General features: G+C 42.4%; 1 protein-coding gene across 5 annotated transcripts in view; it reads right to left on the reverse strand.

The window, feature by feature from the left end:
- Positions 1 to 861: 861 nt before the first annotated feature.
- The window catches only part of KIF13A (kinesin family member 13A), a 216,047-nt gene continuing 190,438 nt past the window's right edge, over positions 862 to 26,470 (reverse strand). For 2 of the 5 annotated variants that reach the window (XM_082662896.1, XM_082662893.1), the window contains 14 exons: positions 26,157 to 26,195; positions 24,425 to 24,524; positions 22,552 to 22,678; positions 21,685 to 21,740; positions 20,193 to 20,317; positions 19,518 to 19,694; positions 18,714 to 18,806; positions 18,408 to 18,564; positions 17,365 to 17,438; positions 15,536 to 15,583; positions 14,321 to 14,426; positions 12,456 to 12,607; positions 11,464 to 11,505; positions 2,473 to 5,367 (listed from right to left, as the gene is read on the reverse strand). In XM_082662896.1, coding sequence (XP_082519022.1) covers positions 4,483 to 5,367; positions 11,464 to 11,505; positions 12,456 to 12,607; positions 14,321 to 14,426; positions 15,536 to 15,583; positions 17,365 to 17,438; positions 18,408 to 18,564; positions 18,714 to 18,806; positions 19,518 to 19,694; positions 20,193 to 20,317; positions 21,685 to 21,740; positions 22,552 to 22,678; positions 24,425 to 24,524; positions 26,157 to 26,195 — 2,181 coding nt within the window. In that variant the 3' untranslated portion in view covers positions 2,473 to 4,482. Of the gene's footprint in view, positions 2,373 to 2,471; positions 5,368 to 11,463; positions 11,506 to 12,455; positions 12,608 to 14,320; positions 14,427 to 15,535; positions 15,584 to 17,364; positions 17,439 to 18,407; positions 18,565 to 18,713; positions 18,807 to 19,517; positions 19,695 to 20,192; positions 20,318 to 21,684; positions 21,741 to 22,551; positions 22,679 to 24,424; positions 24,525 to 26,156; positions 26,196 to 26,470 lie in introns of those variants that run through there. The other 3 variants (XM_082662897.1, XM_082662894.1, XM_082662895.1) reach the window with 2 other exon arrangements.

Below are 26,470 nucleotides of genomic sequence, written 5' to 3' on the forward strand. Positions count from 1 at the left end.
AATGACAATGCCCATGACCAAATACCACTGATCTCATACTAGTAAAGGGAATAACAATTTGCTCATTTTGTCTTAAACTATATTTGTGGTTGTCATGATTTATTTAAACATTAAATAGCTGCTTTCCTGCCCCAACTCCCATTCCATAAAATTCAAATAATTTGGGTTTTTCCCCCACCTACTTTTTCCTGGAAGTCTATGTAAGTCACTCTCTTTCGAGAACAGGCTAGACCTAGTTCCTGACCACATCAGAAAGGCTCTTGTGAATCTTTTCTGAAAAGATTCTGGAAAACCATTTTTCGATAACTCTTTCACATTAAGCTACCTTAAGCCACTGTTTCCAGGGTGGCAGGCCCTGCTCCTTCCTCTAAAGAAGTTTTTGATTGTCATGACCACGTGTAACCCACCTCAGCCTGTCTGCTGTAGGTGCTCCCCGCTAATGTCAGTCAGTCTGGACTTGGGACACTCACCACCGCCTTCCGCTCTCTGAAGGCGCCCGGTCCTCCCTTAAGAGGCCTATCCCTCCATGACGCGTCACCAGACAGAACACCAGGAGACACTGACGGAAGCGTGGGCTGAATCCTGGCTCTGCCGCCTGCTGCCTGTCACCAACCACTCCACCTTCGTTTTCCTTTCGTCCAACACTTAATAACAACAGAACCTATGGCATCCGCTGCTGTGAGGATTAAGCGAAATCTATATCAAAAGTTGGGAACAGTGCCTAGTACACAGTAAACCCTCAGTGAATGTTTGCTGTTACTATTATTGTTTAAGCTACAGGGACACGCATATGAACAAATATGGAAAATTGATCTGAAACTAGTGGCAGAGTAATTAAAGACACACAACAGATGTTTTAAAATCGGAATTAGACAGTCTGTATTCTAAAACACACACACACAATCTGTACCAATTAAATACAATAAAGTTGAAAGGGACATAAATTACAGTTTTTCTTTTTTTTAAACAGACAATAGTAAAATACTACAGTCAGCTCACTATACACAAAAATCACAAACAGCAGCTTTGCATTAAAATCTCCAATATCTTACTCATTTACTGATGCTAAGAACTTAAAGGGAAAAGGTACAGCAGGCTGTACACACTCTCTCCCTCCCACGACACATTTATTGCTGTACATCCGGACCAACTGTACAGGCATCTACACAATAGGTACAGAAAGTACTTTTGTAAAAACTTCCACACACATAATCCTTCAGCGTCTCCATCGGTAACAGAATTTTACAAATGAAGACACGGACAGCAGGGTCATCTGTATTCAATCATCTCCTGCGAACACGGTGAAGTGGGCACCTGTGAACTTTACAGCTCATTTCATCTCTTCAGCATTTTTCAAAATTGAAGTAAAACAACAATGGCAAAACCACACCACAACAAAACCACAAAGAGACGAAAATCAACACCCCCTCCCCGCAACCCAACTCTTGGTTTGTCCCTGTGTTGTTTTACAGTAATACTGCTCTCTGCATCCCACCTGCCTGGATGGCCTGGACCAAGGGACCAGAAACGCTGGGGTCAGAGCCCCAGTCACTGTCAACGGTTCCAATTCCACGGCAAGTCAGCAGGCGGCGGGCCAGGTGGAAGACCAAAGAACGGAGCTGTGAGATTTTTCAGTGTGCTTACGAAACAGGACAGAGAACGGCAGCACGTGGCCTGGGAGCCAAGGGGCGTATGGCACCGAACTTGCAGTCAAACACGTATGTACACATAAGACAAGAGTGGACAGCAAAAACATTCAGTCTTATGTAAGTTCTTTGGTTATAAAGAACGGCATTCTGTAACCTTTGCTGCAAAGAGGGATTTACAACCTCATTCTTAGGCAACACAATCTTTTTCATCTGCTCCTGTTCTGAGAGATCGCCCAAGCTGCTTTGGAACGAAGTCCAGTACCTTCCAATTTTCTACAAACCACTTTTCTCCCCCTTTTAGTGTGCGGACTTGTCTGTCTCCAGACATACTATAGATACCATTTCATATACATAACATTTACTATTTATAAAAAAAATTAGAGCGTTGACTCCAGATTCTACAGTAAGAACTGATTAAAATTGTACAAGAATAAAGTTTGTTTGAATCTGTGGAGGTTTCTACACAGTGTGGGTGTGTAGTGAGTGCACACAAAAATACTGCCACTTCATTAAGCCGGGATTTTCGGTTCTCTGGAAGAAAGCAGAGGCTGCCGATGCAGCCGAGTGACAAAGCGCGGCTTCTGCCGGCTCGGGAGGGGAAAGGAGGTGGCTCCCGAAGCCACGGCTTCTCTGCGCTGGTGTGAGGTCCGGCTGGGCCGCAGCACGTTTTAAAGATGGGCTGGTGCTCTGGCTTGCTGCCTCTCACGGAGTGGTCGTGCTCCCCTGGAACACAGAGGCTGGTGAGTGCAGGCTCCTGTCCCTGCCCTCCCCACCCACGGAGACCATCCCCCACGAGGGGCTCTTCCTAGAGGGACCTGCAGGATCTGGCTGACTACGGGATCCAGTTCTAGAATGTACTCTACACAAGGGACGAACCCAGCTCCAAGGCTGAAGATTCTAAGAAAAGTAATGACAGACAGCAAGACCTAAAGTTAAAGTAAAAAAAAAAAAAATGTTATTGCTGGGTCTACACTCTAAGTCATACCAGGGTGAGAACAAAAGTCAAACCTGAGTGCTTAAAAAGTGCTCAGACTTTTAACACTGTCAAAACAAATTAAAACCAAGATAACAAAAATACGAAAGCAATTTTTAAAAAAAGAAAAAACCCACCATAGTCCCACATTACCCTGATACAACAAACGTTTTTTGCAAACTCCACTTTTAAACCAAGACCTTTGGCAGGGACACACTATTCTATTCTGGAACCTTTCGAAAGCAAAAATCAGGTAGTGTTCCTGTTACTGGGTTCTAAATAATCCAGGCAACGAAACAAGGCAGGGGTGAGGGGGAGTTTGCTGCCCCTCTTCCCCCTTTTGCGGGCCAGGCCGTGCTTCTAACAGGGCAGCCCTCAGACACTCTACCCTGTATCCCTTCAGCAGAGGGGTTTGTGAAAACCTTATCCCCACACCACCCCTCGCCCCGCTCCAACAGGGACTGAAGCAAAACCTTAGGTGTGCAGGGCAGCGACTCCTGGGAATTTGTATTTTTAAGAGGCATCTTCTCCCAACACCCCCCAGTGGGTCTATTGCACATTTAGGTTTGAGAAGCACTGTTCCAGGGTGAAGAATTAACCCCTGGACCACATTCTTCCTGGACTTCTTGGAAGAAGGACTAAAAAGCTCATGTAGGCCAGCAAAGCAGATTCTGCTTAAAATCAGTGTAAAGGAAGCTGAAGACTTTTAAACAAATGACTGTTTAGCTTGCAAGAACAGTAATGAGTAACTTTATTTTATTCTTATGTTGGGGGAAGAAGTCTTTTCTGAGTTGTAAGAGACCCCACTATTTGTTTTTTGCAGTTTATTTGTGAATATGCTGTATAAATGACCACACACTGAAATTTTAAGGGCTAGTATGGAAGACTTGGGGGAAGAAGCCAGCAAACTGGGATGATAACTTCCTCAGCAAAACAGGGAGGGAGACGCAAGAGGGAAGAGATATGGGAACATATGTATATGTATAACTGATTCACTTTGTTATAAAGCAGAAACTAACACACCATTGTAAAGCAATTATACTCCAATAGAGATGTTAAAAACAAAACAAAACAAAAAAACCCCAGAGAGACAGACAGCAGGCTGATTATCTGCTCCTTCACTGAGCTGCTTTCTAATTCTGTCAGCTCTTTGTTTTGCTAAGACTGGCGCTCCCATACTCCTTACACAGCTATGGCTGGGGTGTGGGATCAAAACAGTGACACTGAATGGGAAGAGATGGTGGTACTCTTAATTATATAATTCACTATATTCCTTAGGAATATTAGCAAAAACCCACTTTGTTCCAATACGAAAATTAAACACTGTAATAAACCAACTGGGTAACTTCCAAAGCCCACACTTAAATTGCTCAGGGAATTCACCTATGCTTCCCCAAAGCATTTTTTATCCTATGGGCACCAAATGGATGTATTTTCTCAAATCTGCGATGCATCTCTCCCTCACCACCACCCTGTGCTTTTTAACATCTCTGAAACTGCTGATATGATATAGTTTAATTGGAAGTATTTGCTTTAATGATACATAAAATAATAGCGTATCTAATAATCAAAGAAATCACAGATGTGATGAAATATGGTAGATGCTACCAGGATACCTTGGGAGAGCTCGTAATTAAACATCTTGGGGAGTGAACACGAGATTGACTGATCCTTAACGAGGTGAACACTTAATTCAACATGAACCCATATGCTGGTCCTACATATGTCATAACCCCACTCGGAAACTATGACAGCAGACTTGCTCCGCCATAGCCAGCCAGCTGGGCAGCATGTGAACTTGGTTCCCAAGTGGGCCCATTGTCCCTGTCAGAAACATCTGAATGAATCTCTCCTACTAAGTCACTGTGATGAAGGGCCTCTGGCAGTTGGGGCACAATTAGGTGCGCTCATTGATAGCACAGGACCCGAAAGACTGCCCCTGGAATTTATCACCTGGTCACTCTTTGCTGAGGAACACAGCTGGCCAGGGTCCTGTGGCCCATCTGAGACACTCTTACTGTCCATTGTATTTGGTAGGTTCCTCCTACTCGGAAGTTCTCCAGCAGAAGGATCTGTCAAACCATCAAAATCTCTCCCATCTGACACACCCATAAACTCTGTGAAAGAATGGTCCTCGAGGATGTTTGTGGTGTGTTCTATGGTCACCTCCCTGGGGCAGAATTCCCTGGCCGGCTGGCCATTTTTGCTGGAGCAGGCATCTTGTTCTGAACATGAGCTGGTCCTACAGCAGGTTTTGGAGTTTTTCTCAGGGATGCTTTGGGATGATGGGCTCCCTTTGGCTAAGGCACTGTTTTCCTTGAGTGGCACCATAGTTATCTTATCCTTTACCAAGCCTCTTTCTAGTTCTGTCAACTCTTTGTTTGAGGATGGTCTGAAGTCATGCACAAGTGATGCTCCGGGATGCTCACTGGAGTCTGCATCCTTTGTCTGAAGGGCCAGCTGATCTGAGCTGTCACTAGAAGGGACCACCATGTCAGACAGGGTGGCATTGGAGGCACTGTGGGAAAAGTAGCCACTGGTGATGCTGCTGGTGGTGGGGCTGCAGGACACTTCTTTCTCCAGGACCTTTGAGTTCGTCAAATCGACTTTAGAAGAAAACCACTCTCTGTTCTCCAAGCTGGCATTGTAAACGCTGAAGTCGGCAAACTCCACAGGTACGTAAGGCTGTGAACTTATCAGCTTCCGGTTAAGAGCTTCTAGATCGTTTTCCTCCTCTTCAGAGTCCTACAGAAATGAAGCAAAAGTCAGCCACGAGCTTCTTACAGCAACTGCATTGTTGAGACAGGCTGTAAACACTTTACTGTTAAAGGCATTCACCTTCACATGTTTCTAGTGTTTTTTGTTTTTGTTTTCTGAGTTTGGTTAAACCTTGTCAACTGTCCTGGACAAAGGTACATTATCCTCAGAGATCTGTGAGCATGAACCCATTACCATCCAAGATGAAAAGATTTATTTCTTCTGTGCTCACTCACTAATAATTAGAAACCTTTCCTCCCCTGGTTTAAAGGAAAGGATGGAAGGAAGTGCAGTAGACTTTTAATTAGTTCCTCATGATTAGTTTTCAGTTGGAGATGTTCTCTTTTCTAATTAAATGAGTAGAGGGACAGCCAGAGGCAGAGAAGAGCTGCTGTTTCATATGTTCTTACAATCCTCACCTTGGGGAGCAAAGTGCAGATAAACACGATGATTTGCAAAACGTTTCTGAGCTATTTTATGGGGAGGGAGGGCCGTAAATAAAGATTCCCCAATGGCAAAAGGGAAAAGAACGCGATTTCAACATCCATTCTCAGTATTACACTAAATATTGTAAGTCTGTAAAATACTGAATTAATCTGACAATTACTATTTTCTAGCATTTTTGAGAAGCATGGAAGAGGATTTGACTAGAAAGTGAGGAAGATAGTGAGAGTTAAATGAAAATCTCTTTTGTCAAATAGCTTTAGGATTCTGTTTATAAAGATTGGTAAATATGCAAGAGTGGCTGTTATCATCTTCCAATCTCTCTCCCTGAGTGCATGATTCTTTTAAATTTGGTGGAAAACAATATAAAACACATGGGCATTTTATTTTCAAATAAAAATAAATGATATTACTATCTAGTCATTTCTAATTAACCTCATATACATCTGATGACATTGCAACTATTCCTTTTCTCTTTTAAAACCTGACTTTCATTCAACAATATTCATCAAGCATCCTCTACATGCCAGTCATTGTCCTAAGAACTGGGAATACCAATGCTGAGCAAAGACAGGCATGGTCCCTACCCTTGGGGAGTTACGACTGTGGTCCTTGCTCGAAGGATAACCCTGGACACTGCTGGGTGGATGAAATTTCCATCAGTATAACAACAGAGTAACTGTAAAGACCTGGAACCAAAACATTAACATTACTCATTTCGAGAGAGAGAGAGAGAGAGAGAAAAAGAGAGAGAAGAGGTGAGAAAGAAAGAAGGATTGGGGAGGGTGAGGAAAAGCACGCTCCACGGATAGAGCAGATGGGAGTTTACGAATGAACATAAATTTCATCTGCTGAATTTTACAGCAATATTTTCTTTTCTATCTCATAAGATGCTAAATACCTAAAAAATAGCTTAATACTCTTTTTAGATTTTAAAATAGCTTGAATATAAATTAGTTAAAAGCAACAGTAGTCTTAATTCCTTGTCTATTAATTAAAGGTGACTATCAAATATCAGTGATAAAATTCCAGAAATCAGCAAAACAAAATTTTTGGCAACACTAACCTCTCTGTCTTATCTTTAGCTGTATTCTAATTAAATAGCACTGTTAAAAAGGGGGTGGGGTAGAGAGATCTCTCCCTAATGTTGAGAGGAAACGTTTAGTAAAGGAGCAAAAATTGGACAGAACTGTCGGAATCAGTAACCTGCGCTATATTTTCTAGATTCTCTATCTGACTTGTTTAGACTCAAAATTGGATTTCAGGTGTTTGTTTCTCTTATATTTCCTTCTAATTTAAGCTGGCAAAGAAACATAATCCCCAAGCCCAAGAGTCTCTGATGCAATTAATTACTAAAAAGTTAGCTGTTGCAAGGAAAACCAAATTTGAAGATGAGAATTTATAATTTGGGGCCTCCTTTTATGCCTGAAGTTACTTCTTCCTAACACTGAGGACAGGTCTGTCATCCTAAAATACAACTTTGCTGAGTGAAATGTTCAAGCATGAGTTTAATGTGTAGAAATAGGTATACACTAAAGGATTAGAATGACCTTAGTAAAACTGAAGAGTCTACAAAAACAAATAGGGATCAGTACCTAGTTATGCACTTGGGGTGGGGTTAAGGTTAGGGCAGTGACCGAAAGAGAAAGGCTAAAGGAGTGGGGACAACTAGTTCCAGAAGAAAGAAAACTGAGTAGAGATGAATCATGTTCCAACATGTAAACGGAGATGGAAAGTTTATGAAGTTATGCCTTCCAAGGAGAAAAGAGGACTTACTTGGCTTAAATTGCATTTTAAGGGAATTTGGTTAGATTTTTTTGGGGGGGATGGGGGGAGACAGTATCGCTTGGTTCTGTACCTTTTATTTATTATTATTTAAAAAAAATTTTTTTTCTAAAAATAAATTTATTTATTTATTTATTTTTGGCTGTGTTGGGTCTTCATTGCTGCACATGGCGAGCGGGGGCTACTCTTTGTTGCGGTGCGTGGTCTTCTCACTGCAGTGGCTTCTCTTGTTGCAGAGCACGGGCTCTAGGGCTTCAGTAGTTGTGGCTTGCAGGCTAGAGCACAGGCTCAGTAGTTGTGGTGCACGGGCTTAGTTGCTCCACGGCATGTGGGATCTTCCTGGACCAGGACTTGAACCCGTGTCCCCTGCACTGGCAGGTGGATTCTCAACCACTGCGCCACCAGGGAAGCCCCATTTTATTTATTTTTTAATTGAAGTGTAGTTGATTTACAACGTTCTGTTAGTTTCTGTTGTACAGCAAAGTGATTCAGTTATACAGTATATACTCTTTTTCAGATTCTTTTCCACTATAGGTTATCCCAAGGTATTGCATATAGTTCCCTGTGCTATACAGTAGGACCTTGCTGTTTATCTATTTTATATATTAGATAAACATTTTATACCAGAAACATTATTTATCATTTTACTTTAAAGGAGACTAAACTAAGAACCTTCCTACTGTGTCTTAAGGACAAAAAGAATGAAAACTCTTCCTAAAAGTGGGACATGGAGTCAAGTTCTCAAGCTTCTCTACAGCTACAATATTCATGATTTGATTTTTGAGATTTAGTTTATGCAGCTGATATTTACCTATAGACAAAACACCTTGATTTTAAGAAGGAATCAAAACCCACATTAAAACAGTGACCTTCTGGACTTCCCTGGTGGCGCAGTGGTTAAGAGTCCTCCTGCCAATGCAGGGGACACGGGTTCAAGCCCTGGTCTGGGAAGATCCCACATGCTGCAGAGCAACTAAGCCCGTGAGCCACAACTGCTGAGCCTGTGCTCTAGAGCCCGCGAGCCACAACTACTGAGCCCGCGAGCCACAACTACTGAGCCCGCAAGCCACAACTACTGAAGCCCACGCGCCTAGAGCCCGTGCTCTGCAACAAGAAAAGCCACCGCAATGAGAAGCCCACACTCCGCAACGAAGAGTAGCCCCCGCTCACCACAACTAGAGAAAGCCCGTGCACAGCAATGCAGACCCAACGCAGCCAAAAATAAAATAAATAAATTTTTTAAAAATTAAAAATACCCAAAAAAACAGTGACCTTCTGAGTGACTTTCACCTGATTAAAGTCATTTTCACTCCCACTCTAATCAGTTGTCCCTCAGAGAGACGGTCTGTTTTCAAAAAGACTCCATCAGCCAAGGGTCTCCAGTACTTCTGTCCATGGTACTAAGGGGAGGGCAGCCCCTTTTTAGAAACAGCAGCAGCAGGTAATGAAACTGCACTATCTTTGGGAGCCTCTGGAGTCAGCCCAATTCTGCCAAGGGATGGGGTTTTTGTTCTGATGCTCTCGTTAAGTGTGAGACCTTGGGCAAATCACTCAACAAGTCTCGTGTTTCCTATTCTGTAAAACGAGAGACAAAAACCATATGCTGTCTATGCAAGACCCAAGAGAGGGAGAACTGACTTTCTTTCTGCTCTTCTGTCTGCATCATGACTTAAAAAGAGAGACTCCAAAGGCATACTGTTGCTTTTATCTTATTCACAGAAGACACAAAGTGTATTTATCTATCTTCCCAAATTGATGAGACAACAAAGGAAAAAAAAAAAAAGACTCTTTTCAGACATCTGCCGCAGAGCTACATGAGAATAAATGTGTGTAGTTTTAAGCCCCCCCCCAAAAAAAAAAGTTAAGCACAGCTATATTTACTGTATTTTATGTGAAACGATAGGTTTCTTTGGTAACTAGATGGGCTGCAAAATAAAAGGAACAATGTCCCAATATCACTTCTCAAAAATGATTGCAAACTCCTTTGATCAGACTGAACCATTGATTCGCCCTCTAAGTTTCCAAGAGTGGAAAAGGAAAGAAAGTGAATAGGGAACACAGGAATAAAGCAGTTTATACCCATTTGTAAGAAGAGAAATAAAATGAAATCTTCCAAAAGATAGACTAGAGCCTCAGATCAAGCAAGTAATATTCTTATAATCTACCAAAACATCCTGGAAAAGCTGCTATCTGCAATAAATCAGACAGTTCAATAGTTTCAGAGATGAAGAGTGTGCAGTGCACTAGATTTCTACGGAGAGTAGAGGCAGGTCTCTCAAGTAAGATCGCAGCAGGAAAAATGGTTCCATCAAACCCTGCTTAGTGGGTTTCATGTTGTGTCTGATCACACAGAATCTAACTGCTGCTCAAAACTTCCTGGGTTTTTCCAAGAGAATCTGGTTCCATTCTACCCTCTGCTAGCTAAAAGTCGTGAGATGGGTTTTATTTTAAAATAATAAAAGGAAAGTAAAGAAAATAACTATAATGCAAATTGTGAACAGTGAGACTAGCTGCTGGGCAGCCCCAGAAGGGCCATCCAGCAGTCCCTTGACGGTGTGCTCTAGCAAAAGGTACTGTTAAAATAGGTTAAAATTTAGTGCCCGTGCAACATGGTGATGGGTACCACGTCAATAAACAGGCAGAATCAACCAGCCAGAGAATGGAAGGGGTAATAGATTAGCCACCTGGCCTTTTTAGCCCATGCCGAAGCCTTTATTAATTAAGCAGGGGGAGGTCACGTATGTGACTGAAGAGCTCACTAAGATTGGGGGTGGTGAGGGGCAGCTGTTGGCATGTAGGCTCTTCTCCAGCAGGGATTGGGGGGCGAGGGGGACTTTGGGAGAGAAGGACAGGGAGGACACAGAGACAGTGTGGGGGAGATGATGACTTTCCTTCTTTCCTCCATGGACAGGAAGACTGAGAAGGTCATTTCTTAAGATCCCCTAGTGCTCCAAGCATGCAGGAGCCTGGCCAGCTACATGTCCGGGTCAAGTTCTAGTCAGCTTCACACAGTGTGCATTTGCAGCATATTCTAGAACCTAGAGGTTAAAAGACCTCATGCTGATGACCCTTTGGAATGAGTCTGACATGGTGCAGCTGGGAAAGGAAAGGGCCCACACTCTGCCCACAGAGCAGACTGCATGCGGGTGTGAACACCAAGCAGCCCACTTCAGCTCCAAGCTGCACCCAAAGCGTAGGAAAGCACATGAGAGGGAAAGCGTAGGAAAGCACAGGAGAGGGAAAGCGTAGGAAAGCACAGGAGAGGGAAAGCGTAGGAAAGCACAGGAGAGGGAAAGCATAGGAAACCACAGGAGAGGGAAAGCGTAGGAAACCACAGGAGAGGGAAAGCGTAGGAAACCACAGGAGACGGAAAGCGTAGGAAACCACAGGAGAGGGAAAGCGTAGGAAACCACAGGAGAGGGAAAGCGTAGGAAACCACAGGAGAGGGAAAGCTGAGACACAGAATCAGAGAGTTCTTTCCAGGCATGAGAATACACACTTGCATTTTTGAACTGAGGTATCGCTTATGATCCCAAGTGCCTGGTACATAGTGTTTTAAAAACTCTCCAATTTGAAATGTGAAAACCCAGTGCTAGGGAATGAGGTTTTTCAGGTAGAGTTTCAACCTACCAGTGGTAAAATACAGGTAAGCCCTCCTGAAAGCAGGACTGACACCGAGGGAGCTGGAATCTAGTTTGCCAGCAAATTAAAAGAGGCTACCTGAGAGGTACAGATGATGAGGATGGGCAGTGATGGATGGTGGAGAGGCTACAAACTACAGGGTAATCTTGACAATAGCATCAGGCAACACAAAAAAGCTCTCAAACACCCACAGCTAAACGAAAGAATACTTACTCCAAGTAAGTGCAATTCCTCTATGTAGATTAACTTCAGAATCTGGGCAATATGCACAGGCTCATTAGAAAGATTCATTATTAGTTAAAGTGATCTCTGTGTTACGCTTTTTAAAGATAAGAATCATTAAAAGTGGCTTTTTCCTTTACACTAAGCAAAATAATAGTAAGTAAATAAATAGAAGGAACACTTAGAAAAATCACAGGTCACGGCCACAACCATGCAAAATTTCATTACCGATGATCACGTGTTTTAAAAAAAAAAGCCAAGACTCAATACAGATCTTAATTTCTTAAGTATTTGGATGACTGTCTGTGAAAGGGCCTTAAACCCACCACCAGGCAATATGACAGAAATGGTTCCAGGACTTACAATCTTCTTCCCACGTTTGCTATTGTGTTCTACAGGCATGCTGCTGCCATTGCTTCCCGAGGGCACAATGCAGCCAGGGTTATGTGCCTGAGGTGGAGACATGCTCTGCAAAGGTTAAGACACACAGATGCATCACACACAGAAGACAACGACGGCCGACATACACGTTAAGTACGTGCACGTTAGAAAAGCAATGCAAACACTTGTATTACATGTGAGTAGTGCAGCCAACAACTGTGCAGGCTTGAGTCAAACTACTGATGAAATCTGACAAGACTACACAAATTCTATGGCAAATAGCATAACCAAATTTATCAAATCAAAAAAAATGCCTTTCATATTTTCAAAACACCTAGGAGACATCTCTTTCTCACTTGAAATAAATACTCTGAAAAAAGCCATAAACACAAAGAAAACAACAGCAGTAACAACAAACAAAACACTCTACCATGACCCTGTGTGCTTGAGAAAGAGATGTTTACTCCAGAACAGGAACCATGGAGTGATAGCCCACACATGTCAACACGTGGCATCTGACTTTGTTAATGCACAGCGTTCCTTCTCCACAGGCATAACACGTCTATTCTATTGTACATGGTACAGACAAGTCAAGCATTTACCTCCTGGCTTAGAAGAGGCCTTGCTTCAAGCGCCATCCTTTTCTTATGCTCTTCTTTTACAGGCATTAAGGGCTTGAAAAACTTTGGTGGCTGAGGTGAGAATGCTTTAAAAGGGCTGACTGTTAAGGCATGAGGATTCTCTGACGTACAACCTGGGGAAGACAAAAGGCATGGGTTGACGGGCACAGGGCACCAACACACAAGAAGCGAGGCAGTGACCAAGCCAGAGGAATATCTGGCGTAACAAAGAGATTAGTATGTGAGTACAGTTGACCCTTGAACATCTCAGGTTTGAACTGCGTGGGTCCACTTATATGCTGTTCATGCTATGCTTTCTGAATGAAATGCTCTCTCTGCTTTTCCTTTTTTTCAATAAATCTACAGTCGGCACTCCATAGTCTCGGGGTGTTTTGGTATACACGGGGGCTCCTGGAACCAGTCCCCCGTGGATCCTCAGAGATGACTGTACTTGGCTGAGCATAAAACGGAGGTAGGCAAAAATGCAGATGTATCTACAAAGTTACAAAGAGTCATCAAAGGGCTGGACAGCAGCAAAGAAATCAGAAACCAAATTTTCTACCTTCTTTTCAAGATCCAGCTTAAGCATTACTTAACAGACCAATTTCAACTCATGCTGATTTTCTTTTTTTAAAAACTTTTTATTTATTAGTTTGTTTATTTATTTATGGCTGCGTTGGGTCTTTGTTGCTGCGTGTGGGCTTTCTCTAGTTGCGGCGAGCGGGGGCTTCTCTTGTTGCAGAGCACGGGCTCTAGGCACATGGGCTTCAGTAGTTGTGGCATGCAGGCTCATCAGTTGTGGCTCACGGGCTCTAGAGCACAGGCTCAGTAGTTGTGGCGCATGGGCTTAGCTGCTCTGCGGCATGTGGGATCTTCCCGGACCAGGGCTCGAACCCGTGTCCTCTGCACTGGCAGGCGGATTCCCAACCACTGCGCCACCAGGGAAGCCCCCATGCTGATTCTCTATCTCTCTGAATTCTCAGAGCCCTTATAAACTATACATGCATTTTGGCATTTTATCATTTCCTAACTTATTATTTTCTATGTACATGTCCACAGTTGGATTTTAAGATCTCGGCATCTGTCACTGCATACAGCAAGGACAGGCTCAATACATACCCAGTGAGTGAGCACTGTGTAAGTCTTCTTGCAAGTCACTTTTCCCTCAAGCCACCCTGCTCCATATGGCTAAGAAGGACGATTCTTCTTTCTTGCTTTTACTCATTTCTTACCTTTTTGGGCTTCTCTTTCTCCTTCTATATTTTCTCCTCAATTCACTGGTACAATGGCACACAGTAGGTAAAATATAAGGGATAAGTAAGGTAACAGAGCCGATTTACATATCCTAAGAATGCTGTTCCCTTCAGGGCATTGGGAGATTATATATTATATTTAGGTAATAATGTTGTCATCAAATTCATTTCTGGTATCAGTTTTGAAATTTCCTTAGGGACCAGAGACATGTTCTCCTAAAATATACTTTGATTCCAGCACAAAAACATGACGGAGGTGGATATTCTTTTGGTAAAGAATGAAATCTAACCATAACGTAATAAGATATGTGTGTCTCAAAACTGACTTCAAAATCAGGAAATGATACATGAAATGTGATTTGAAAATTACAAGTGTTGCACAAAAAGCCTATTATTAATTGGATGATATAATGTATACAAAGCGAAACAAAAAAGTGAACAGGATATGTTCTATTCAAGAAGACAGTTTTGGATCATCTAGCAAACTAGAATTTCAGTTTCCTACCATATTATATGTCATCTATAAAAAAATTTCCCCCCATGCCTTTCCTAAGAAATTATAAAGAAATAACATGGAAAAAATCTCACTACTACCTTCTTTACTCCTTCGAGGTGAATCCCTGGGCAAAGTTCCATAACACGATACATCCTGGTAACTGGGGCTGTAGTCAGACATGTCTAACTGGTTCTCTGGCCAACCCTACAAGGTAGAAACATGGGTTAACCGTAATTAAGTCCCTCTAAAATGAGAAATGGGGACTTCCCTGGTGGTCCAGTGGTTAAGACTCTGCACTCCCAATGCAGGGGATACAGGTTTGATGCCTGGTCAGGGAACTAAGATCCCATGTGCCAGGCAGTGCACCAAAAAGAGAGAGAGAGAGAGAGAGAGAGAGAGAGAGAGAGGGAGAGAGAGAGAGAGAGAGAGAGAGAAATGAAGCCTGATTTGAGGGTTGTTTTCTATTTTTTAATGGCAGTATGTGCTCTTCATTCATTTTTATTATTAAATAGATCTAACATGTAGAAAAGTACTGAACAATATGACAAGTGCTATCATACCCAAGGTATACCTGGAGTGAATAAATAATTTAAAGACCAAACAACAACACTTTTGAGAGTAAAACAGTTCCACCGATATTTTTCCTGGGTAGTAGGCATAAGCTTGAACTTCCCCAGGCAAACCTGGTGGTACGATTACTCTACATATACTTGAGATTTAAAAGTTTCAAGCTGGCATAAGATATTGGTATAGTAAAGGGAGAAACCTCCTCCTTTATATCATATAAACTTAGTTAATCCTACTCCAACTTCTCAGGAGATGTCTATCTCCAAGGACAAGATTTTAAACTTCTTGAAGACATAATCTGTGTTTATACTTTTTGAATCATCTACTGTCCCTAGAATAGTAATTTACATACAATATATGTTAAAGAAATATTTGAATATGAGAACACTGTAAAATGTCCTTAATTTCAAGGTCCTAATTTTCTGCATTTGAAATAATTTTGATTTTGCTGTGGTGGATGTAATACCTTCTTAGGTCATTTAGAGTTAGACCCATAAACACACAGATATTTATTCAATTATGTGTCATATGATCCTGATATGAAAGGTGTCATGCTAAGTAACAATGTAACACTCAGAGTGCACAGCAATTTCACATCCAGTATTTGAACTTGGAAATGGACATGTAGAGACAATGATCTGCATCAGGTTAAGGTGGGAAGTCCAGAGATCTTAAAAACACCAATATATCCTAACTTTCCAGACTCAGATTCTACTAATAACCTGGCCATGCCCACGGGTACACACCTTATCATCATCGTCAAAGCCAGAAAGGTCTGGTCGACTAGAAGAGACCTGTAAGGGATGAATGGTTTTATCAATGTGGTTTATATATTTAAGGTAACTAACTAAATAAAATATCACACATACAGTTGAAGGCTGTTATGACCTTCTCCTTCCCTCTTTCTTTCTTCTAATATTTATTATTTCCTTATTTATTTGAATTTATTATAATTCTGCTCTAATATTTATCATTACCCTCTTTAAAAATATTCTGATTTTCTTTTTCTAACTTAAAATATTTTTATCCATAAATATTTCTTTATGAATCTCTAAAAGATAAGAAATTCCTACGCCCTTTTTAAAACCGTAATACCATTATCACATCTTAAAAAAATTAAGTGATTCCTAAATAGCATCAGATGTCCCATTAGTGGTCAAATGTCTATAAACATTATCACAGTTAATTTTGAATCAGGATCAAGATAGTTAATATACTGCAACTGGATGATATATCTTGTAAGTCATTTTTAATTTACGAGCTTTCCCTTTTCTCTAGATCATTTTTTTCCTGTAACGTTTCCCACAGTCTGGATTTTGTTAAATGAATCCCTGTGGTATCACTTAACATTTTCCTCTGTCCCCTGTAAATATTAGTAGTTAGATCTACAGTCTTGACCACACTTAGGTTCAATTTTTTTGGAGGGGTAGAATACTTCATAGGTGGTGTTTCCTTACTTTTAAAAATATATGTTTTCCTCATTATTTTTAATATAATTAATATTTTAATAACATTTATAATATAAGATCTATAAATTTCCTAACAATAGCTCTAGCTCTTTCATTTTCTCTACCATCTAGTATTCTGCAGTATAAATGGAATAACAGGAAACTTAGGGCCAAGGATTTCCCTCTAAGTACCACTTTAACTGCATCCCTCAACTGTTGATATATGTACCATTTTTTATTATCATTCAGTTCTAAATACATCCTAATTTCCATTATGATCTCTTCTTTGACGCCTAAATTAATTAGAAGACTTTTTTCAATTTACAACTATATGAGTCTCCTATTATCAATTTTAAGAACTGAACTGTGGTCAGAAGTAATCTGCATGAAAGTGATTGTAGGGATTTGCTTTTCGGACTACTGTTAAGACAGCTTTCATAAGCGTTTACTGTGTGTTTAATCATTATCTGACAATTCTTGAGAACGGGAAGGCAAGTAACAGTTTTCCTTGAGAGGATCTGACTTTCTCTCTGCTGCTCCTGGGAAGAGGCTACTTTGCAGTGGTCCGCGTACTGCTCTATCCTTTCTTCCCATGACAACGCTCCCCTCCAGTGGACGTAGCTTCTGTCAGTTGGATTTCCTCTATGGAATGGTTGAGGAAGGTAATCAAAATAAAGACCAGGCGCTATGGAAGGGTCTCTACGGAGGAGTCTGGTGCCCTATCACCCTGATGGGCAGCACAGTAAGATCCACTGGGGCAGCTAGAAGGGGGTATGTAGACAGGCTCAAGAGCAGCACTCAGCAGCTCTGCCAGCAGGTTTCTACCTGACTCGACCATCCCTAAACCAACTACATTCTATTTACATCTCAAAAAACGTCTTTCAAGGACATAACTTTATGGAGAGAAATTTGCAAGATTCCACTAAGAGCCCAGGCACGTGACACGTAAGGGCTCTCTGGAAGCTTCGCTAGAAAAGAGGAGTGGGCCTCTGGCACCTTGGGATGCCCACACTGGTGCCGAATGTTCTATCCCCACCTGTAAACCCCGACCGGAGGTCCCCTGACCTGCTGCACCCCAAACCCTGAGATGCGTCACGCGGGCGGCAGCCCCTCGCGGGTGAGCTCACATTATGAACATTTGGTGTGCTGAGGCTTCGCCGCAGGTGCCGAGCTTTGGTGGAAAGCGCTTCTTTGACCGTGACTGCCTGCAAATTTGAAAAGGACATTTATTTTTCTTCCTCTGATGACAAAAGTAATATATGTTTATTGTGGAGGATTTAGAAAGTATAGAAATAAAGATCGTTTCAATCCTGCACTCCCTCTCCCCCCATATTTACAAAACTGTAATTGTATTGTATCTTTTTTTTTTTTTTTTTTGCTTAATTTATCAAAAGCATTCCTCATAACTAAAACCAGGAAAACTGCAGAACTAAAGACATTTATGGTGTGGACTTTTATATAGGTGGGCAGAGAAAACATGGATGAAATACCACTAACTATATATCTCACTTGGGAAATTACAATCAACTTTTATGCTGCTTGTGTTTCACTCGTGCAGCAGTTTAGGTGGGACTAAAGGAAGATTCTTCTGACAAACGCCAATCTTAGTCCTCTTGTTGTTCAAAGCACACTTTCCATTAACTTCAGCTACTGCCTCGACTGAATGACATCTCCTGTGCAGTTCCACTACCTAGTGGATTATTTTCACCTGAATATCCTGCTTTTGCCACAGAAGTTAATCTGGGTCCAAAAATTAGGGAGAGAATATGTGGTTAAGCACGTGGGCTTTGGAGTCAAGCTTTCTGGGTTTACATCCAACTTTGTACCCTTCTTAGCTGGGTCACCTTGGGCAGGTTGGCTAACTTCTGTCAGCCTCAGTTTTCTCATTTACAAATGGGAATTATGACAGTATTTACCTTGTAGGGTTATCTTGAAGATTAAATGAAATAATGTATCAATATTACTTAGGCGGTATTCAATAAAAGGTAGTCATTTGAATTTGTGTTACTATTTTGTCAAAGTAACTATTTTGTCTAATGAGAGGGCTACTCTCTACCAGTTTTTCTTCTCTGATAGATTGAGAGAGAAAGTGTTTGGGAAATACATTCATCTTTGTCCATTTGGGGTGAAGGCTGGTGATCTCACCCTCTGGTCCAGATGCTGCAGTTACTTGCCTGCCGGAGCCGTTCCAGGCTCAGGATGTTCTCCACCTGCAGCACGCCTCGCGTATACTTCTCGATGTACGTCTCCCCGTCTGCTGTGCCTTCGTTCTCACTCCTCGCTGCCAGGAGAGCCAGAGTCTCCCGGTCCTCAATCTCCTCTGTTGCCTAACGAGACAAGAAGGCAATTAGAATACTTTTACCTGAACAACATTTTTCTCAAAACGGTGGTGAGAAAATGATTTAAACGTTTTGAGATTTAACGCATTCTCCAAAACTCACATTTTGATATTTTTTAAAAGTAATACATACTTTACCTTTGGTATGTTGGATACTATTTCATAGGTTACACCACAGGAATAAAATATATTCTTCAGTGATATTCTCCTCTTTAAACTCTGGGTGAAACTCTGGTAGAAAAGGAAAGCTGAATTAAGCGATGTGGAAAACAGAAGTTATTTAGTATTTTACAAATTGTAACAGCATCATCAATTACTACGTTTTTGATATACACACAACACTTAGTAAAACAGAAAAAAACTGAATGGAAAAATCCTTGTCTCCAATCCTGAAGGACAATAACGTCCAGCTGTTATTTAGGGATCAGACTGCAGGATTTGCAGCCGATCCAGGGTTTTTCTGTGGTTGCTCCTTTTTCCCACTTGCCGTCTTTCTACTTGATCTTGTCAGGGTTTAATGAATCTATCCTGGCACAGTCAGAAGTCAACTCAGAGGATAAGTTTTGCTGACAGCACCTCTGAGATGAGATCGGGGGAAGCACTAGGATAGAGATTTATTGGGAGCCTACCTTTGTCCTGGTTTTGTCACTAACCCTCTTGGACCAGGCGCTTAACCTTTTTCAAACAATAAAATGTCATAACTCCACTGCCTCCTAAGATTATGGGCCACAAATCGGTCAAGGTGGAAAAGTCCTTTGGTGGATGACATTTACCCCTGCTATCCTCATACCCTGTTATCTTGGATAAATGAGAATCAGATTATAACCTGGTAGCGATTTGCACAGCCACTGTATTAACACCCCAAAACACTACTTTGTGATAGAGAGAAGGAAAAAACTCTGTGCTCATGTACGAAACGGCACAATCGGGCCCCGCTACTACCTGTTTGTTGTAAATATTGGCTGCAATCCGCTTCCGTAACACCAGCTCCATAGCAGCCGGGTGGCTGAGCTGGACTGTGGTCTTCACTATCAGGTAAATCCGTTCATTTTGTGGGGTGACCCTATTCAAGTGAACGGAGTCATGCACCGAGGAGTCCCAGGAGGCTGTGGCTGAAACCTAGGGATGGGGGAAGGATGGGGACATGGAAACAAGACAACTCAGGTGGAGCAGTTTTATGTCATGCACTAGAAAGAAAATAAATGCCACTCTACATTGAATCACAGAGGTTTTTCCTCGCCTTTTTAAAAAAGATATTTATTTATTATTTATTTTGGCTGCGAGGAGGGGTCTTAGTTGCAGCATGCAGGATCTTTAGTTGCAGCACGCGGGATCTTTAGCTGTGGCACATGGGCTTCTTAGTTGCGGCATGCATGCGGGATCTAGTTCCCCAACCCGGTATCGAACCCAGGCCCCCTGCATTGGAAGCACGGAGTCTTACCCACTGGACCACCAGGTAAGTCCCTCCTTGCCTTTTTGACAACACACACATTCTATTTTTTAAAGTTCCCAGTCCTCTTTCCCAAAGTCCAGACCACAGCAGTTTAATGGGCAGAGAGGCCCATAGGCATGTGCATTAATCTGAAGCCCTTTAAGAGATTCTTAAAGGTCAGTTACCTCCTCATCACTGTGCTTTATGATGGGCAGGTAGAAAAACTGGCTGCCATGCTCCTTGGGGAGGATGGAGTTCACGCCCGATGCATGGGGGCCCACAAGCTGCTCATTGGCACTGAGGTCATCCGCTGACCAAGTCCAGGGCACAGAAGCAAAAGTGGGGGAAACAGATTTTTTAAGCAAGCATCCAAAATTTTTAAATATGCTTTTTACAGATGAAGTTTACATGTAATGCAATTTTATTGAGTTTTTCATTCCTGCAGTTGAAACAGCAACTCCACTAACTACAACAGCTTCTATCCTTTACAGAAACAACTCCAGGAGCCAAAAAGGTGCCTTTGTGACTCTCCTATAAATGGACTGAATATATTCTATATGTAGTCCTGGGAGCAAATATTTTCACTACATAAACACACCTTAGAATTTTGCTGCTTTCTGTCAATTCCTCCTTTAACGTAGTGTTAAGTTTGTGGTCCTACTTACATAACTTACACTAAATTAGAGATGTGAGTGGTTATCGCTTCTCGGCCTTTTGGCTCAGATCAAGTGTAGAGATTCGGATGGTTAAATTATCAATTTAGAAACAAAGTTCTGAGCACTTGGGAGAAATGTGCAGCCCATCTTTTCCCAATGTCCTACCCAGCGTAGGATTCACCCTTCACAAATCTCTGTATATGGTCATCCAGTCTTTGCTTGTATAATGGAGAACCTCCAATAATGGGGAACTCACCACTTCATGAGGCAACGGTCTATTTCTAGGCTTTTAAAAAAACTGTTCATATGAAGAGCCAAAGCCAACCTCCTGTGTCTTCCATTCATCCATTACTGGTCTTCCCTCCAGAAGACAGGTTTTCAGGCTGTGCTTTGAGGATCCCAGGGGCCCTGCAGAAAGGCCTGCCAGAGCCTGCCCATCCCCAAACTCAGCAACTCTGCTTCCGTATTCCACACATGGGGTTCCATTCACAAGTTCATACTGAAAATGGATTTTACTGCTAAAACACATTGAAAACCCTTGTTCTGTATTCGCCCAGGTTCAATCTAATTTCTACAGTAAAGGACAACCCTTCATGCAGGGTTACAGATGATCGTGTTCTAGAAACAAAACAAATGGGGGTGGGGTGGGGAGCAAAGGGCACCAGTCAGAAATGCAGATTCCTGGGCACCTGCAATGCATAAAGATTCAGATCTCTAAGGGTGATTACCTTCTCAAGTAATTTCCATGTCCATTACTGTTTCAGAGCAATAACTGCTCTCATGCCTTTGTATGCAATTCTCAATCTCTCAAGTGCTGTCTTTTTAAGAATAAATTTCCCCATCTGTCTTCTACTGATTCGACATGTCATGGCTTTATATATTTGGTTGGAGTAAAAATGTCACCTAAATATGGCATGTGCGTGATTAGGCAAGTGATTTAATGATCAAAATACTGCAGGTCTGATTAGATTACAAACCTAATGCAATGTGATAAGCCTTGGAATGTCAGGTTCAAACTTACCGTTCAAATCAAGGAAGAGAACAGGTATGTGGGTTTCCATTCCAGGTGGTGGGATCCTAAATTTAATAACAATATTTAATCATAACAAAATATGTGTTTTACATCTTGTTAAATAACCAAACACGACAGAGGCATGAAAGCAGAAGAGAACCACTGTGGAGTCAGATACAGGTTCTACAAATGAGATATTTTCACAGATCTTGTCAGCCTTCTTAACACAAATCATGGGAATTATGTGACTTATATAAAGAATTATAGTCATATGAATTACATGTAATTAATTGAAACACAGATTATTTGAAGCCTTTCTGAGAATAATTCTAGTGATGGGAAGAAGGGTTAGAGGAGGAACAGGGGACGGGATCGATTTGCCTCCAGAGCCCAGGATCCCATGCTGTTTCTTCTGGGCATTAGGACTGACTGATCAATCCATTGACTGACTGATCATTGTGGATGTAGTGCTTAAGTGCTGACTCTCTGTTGAGTCAAAATAAACAGGCAGGAGGGCAAATAAGAAGACATATTTTCTGCCCTTTTCAAGTATGCTCTGGAAACACCCTTCTTTCGACCCAAGATATGAGAATGTCTGGAGAGCAGGTAATCATGTCCAAGGTGCTCATGCCAAGGGCTGGAGGGCTGTCTGTCTGACTCCTGGCCAGTGATAAGTGCTCGCTGGCTTCCTGTGAGTGGAAGATGGTTGCAGTGGGCAAGAAGAAGATGGAGGGGAGTACTAGGGCTGGGTGGCCCTTCCCTGGACAGCTCACAGTACTTAACATTTTCTGTGACAGTCCTGGCAGGTCACTTGCATGACCCGCCACAGACCACGGCACCATCGTCAGGCCTGCCCAGAAGGAAGGGCGGACTCACCAGTCGGCAGGCGCCCCGGGGATCCCGCTGCCCGGCGCAGGCACCAGCACGGCATTCCTCTCCTCTGTCAGCCCCACCCACTGCTCCACCAGACGGGCTTCCCGCTCTACGTCGTCCTCTGTCTTCTCTGTGGGACAAAACGAGGACATGAGCGCCAAGAGGGAGAAAGGACAGTTTCTAAATTTAAATCTATTTGCACTCAGTGGTACCCACAAGTGCCTTAAACATCCACGGTGTCCCAAATAGGGAATTGAGGCTTTGAAGTTTAAGACGGAGCACGCAGACAAGCTCAGAGAGGCTAGGACACTAGCCTAGCAGATCATAAACCCAGGAAGAGTGGAAAGAGCGTTGGAACAGGGATTAGAAGACTTGGGTTATTTTTCTAGTTCTGTAATTTTGGAAGGTCGTTCAACAGATGAGTCTTAGCTTCCTAATTTGTCAAATAGGGTTAATACAAGTCATGTCTACTTCAGGCACCTGTCAGAAGGATCAAGTGCAATAATGGATGTGACATTGCTTTATAAAACCACACATCATTTTATAAGGATAGAGGATTAAAAAACACCATATATTGCACTCTGCAAAACTAACTTGTTTTCCTTCATGCTCGTTATGAAAGGGATTTTATTTGATCTATTTTGCAATCCTCTTAGCCTAGTTCAACTCTGGAGTTACCTGGGCACAGGCAAAGTGAGTTTTCATTAGCAGGTTGAGTACACACATACACACACTGAGGCCAAGAGCAGAACGCGGAGGCAAGATGTTTTATTGGGGAAGGACTTTCGCCGACTTCTGCATGAAGTGGATTCACATTCAGAATATGTCCTTCGGTGGAGAACCAACCACACTGAGTGAATCGTTCACTCAGGATGAGAAACCGGGGTTTTACTTTTTGTTTTTAACTCATTTTTACTTATTTATTTTTGGCCGTGTTGGGTCTTCGTTGAGCTGCACGGCCTTCTCATTGCAGTGGCTTCTCTTATTGTGGAGCACAGGCTCTAGGTGCGCGGGCTCAGTAGTTGTGGCGCACGGGCTTAGCTGCTCTGCGGCATGTGGGATCTTCCCGGACCAGGGCACGAACCTGTGTCCCCTGTATTGGCAGGCGGATTCTCAACCACTGCGCCACCAGGGAAGCCTGAAACCAGGGTTTTAAGAGCAGATTTCTGCTCTAGAATCCAAGTGGCCATTGCCAGCGTAAGCAAACTGAATCCTCGGAGCTGGGTGGTGGCGAGTGGACCTGCAGGCCGGCTTCAGGCCATCCAGAAGGAGCCAAGAGCATGGCTACCACCCAATGGTAGCCACAGCCCACCTGCCAAGTGTCGTGGCTTCACAAGTGACCCTTTAGCTGCTGTCAGTCCCAGGTTCTGAGCCTGGAACACCTCATGGGGAGATGTCGATATTGATGGCATTTGAATTCATCAAAACAAAATCTGAATTTAACGTTTAATGTCAGTTAACTCAAGTAATGAAACATTACTTTCAAATTCAGAGCCTGCTTAAACACTGTACACTAATGATTCACTAATATCTATAATTGTCATGGGGGTCAAAAAGCTAAGACACAGCAGTCCAGCTAAGGGAGGAAAACAGCCTACCACTACTGTCTAGAAGTGAAAAAACTACTCCCAGCCAAGAGTTTAATCTCACATACCTTTTTTTTTTTTTTTTTTTTTGCGGTACGCGGGCCTCTCACCGTTGTGGCCTCTCCCGTTGCGGAGCACAGGCTCCGGACGCGCAGGCCCAGCGGCCATGGCTCACGGGCCCAGCTGCTCCGCGGCACGTGGGATCCTCCCGGACCGGGGCACGAACCCGCGTCCCCTGCATCGGCAGGCGGACTCCCAACCACTGCGCCACCAGGGGAGCCCTCACATACCTTTTTTATTGCTGACTTTTTTAATCTGTTCATCTAGGTATTCTCGCCGTTTAATGAGGGCATCAGACCACCTCTCTCTCACACAGTTTAAGTCTTCTTCCTGGCATCAGGGAGGGAAAACATTTTCCTGTAGAGTACACAGATAACTATTTCTTTTCTTAAAAAAAAAAAAAAGATGTTTAAATTGATTAGGAAACTTTTCATTAGGAAAGGCCATTGAACATTGCCGTGTGATTAATATGCAAGAAAGCAAAGAGCCCTCAGGAACACTGCATGCTGACTGAGGATCCCATGACTCAGAAATCAGAGCCCCTGGATTTCCAAAAAGATAATTATACTTAAAAGCAAGAGAAGCTCAAACTACACCAGCTGTTGGATGAGTCTTATATGGTATGGGCGTGCATGTATGTAAGTTGTAGCTATTCGTTTGAAGGGTTTGTGATTCTAAGCAGAAGGACACCAGAAACACAGCCCGAATCACAAAGCAGCAAATGGAATGGAAAACGACAGGCATTTTCATCATTCAGAGCTCGATGGCTGGATAAGATGTATTTTCTGAAAGGCAAAGAATAGATCAGTGGAGAACTTTTCAAACTTGCTGCAAAGGTTTTACCTCCAACCGCTACCATGAGGCTAACCGAAAACTTCCCATGCAAGAAGCCAACATGCAGTCAGCCATGCTGAGAACTCCCAGAAGCAGCCGCTGGACTCAACTGTGAACCACGTGGCAGCAAGCGCACAGACAGCCACAGGACGTTAGTTAATGGCGTTGCTGAGATCCAAGGGGATACTGGTATCTCCCCTACCATTTGTTTTTACTTGCTTGTTTTCTTTCTTAGTAAAATTATGAGGTGGGAAAGCCACCTACCAATTCTATTCAGGATGCTCTTTGACTTGCCTAATTCCGGCCTAACCCTTAAGACGTTACATTAAGAGCAGACACCTGAGAACTTCTGAGGCTTTACCTACAATGGACCCACATTTTACTTATAGGAAGGCACACCAGGAAAATATGCTTTTAAAATTTATGTAGAGAATCAGTACAAAGACTGGGAACCAACCCAGAAAAGTTCATCTTGGTTTGCCACCTTGACCATTACTGTTATCCCACATTCCATGGACAGTAGGCCAGTCAGCCCTGACTAGGTAAAACTTCACGTTTGCACATATTTTTTCTCCCCTAGATTTCCAAAAAGAGATTAAAGCTCAGAGCTAAATTCTCCAGGTTATGAATAAGATTGGCCTTAAAGAGAGAAGAAAACTGGCTAAACAAAACCATGGGCTTAAAATGTCGTCAGTTTTCCTAACCGGCAAAAGTCTTTAAAGATACAATGGCACGTTAGAACAGTACTACTCTCTTAGATGTAAGGAGCTAACTGCAGGTTCACATAGGAAAGACAGGTCTACTTAAAGGTTATGGATGATAACTACAATTCGTAAGATCACCAATTTAATACAGCGAGAGTGGTCTTATTAGAAAGGCTTTACGAGCCAGCAATTTGAGATGGCGTAGCAGAAGTGCAGCATCTGCTTATAAATTGTGAACTGACGGGGAAATCTATGGAAATAGTATTGTATCCCTGATTACACTGAAAGCAAATCAAAAGCGAGTGAAAACTGCCTATTCTTGCTCTCCGGTCCTCCCTTCCTCCTCCCTGCCCTCGGCTTTGCGAATGCTGGCCATTAGCAGCAGCTGTGCCCCATGCCACAGGATTGACAGCAGCAGGAATACCTGATAACTATCCATATCATCACCATCCTCATCATCTCTCTGGGAGGGAAAAAATAAACACAAAGGACATGCATTTTTTTTTTTCTCAAACAGCACATAAGGAAAATAAGTCTTTAAGCTTAACACACACATTACAATGGATAGCACACACAACATCGGCATAATAAAACATTTAACCGAATCTCAAAAAGCGGATGTAATTCACTTGTCCATAATTACTTAAAGAATTTAAGATTTAATTTTTTTCTTTAATAGAGAAAGCAGTCATTTAAAAATGGGAACGCTCTCAGATTCTCTTAGCTGGGGGTTGGATA

The sequence above is a fragment of the Grampus griseus genome (assembly GCF_964374135.1).
Source record: "Grampus griseus genome assembly, chromosome: 10".
Lineage (NCBI taxonomy): Eukaryota > Metazoa > Chordata > Mammalia > Artiodactyla > Delphinidae > Grampus > Grampus griseus.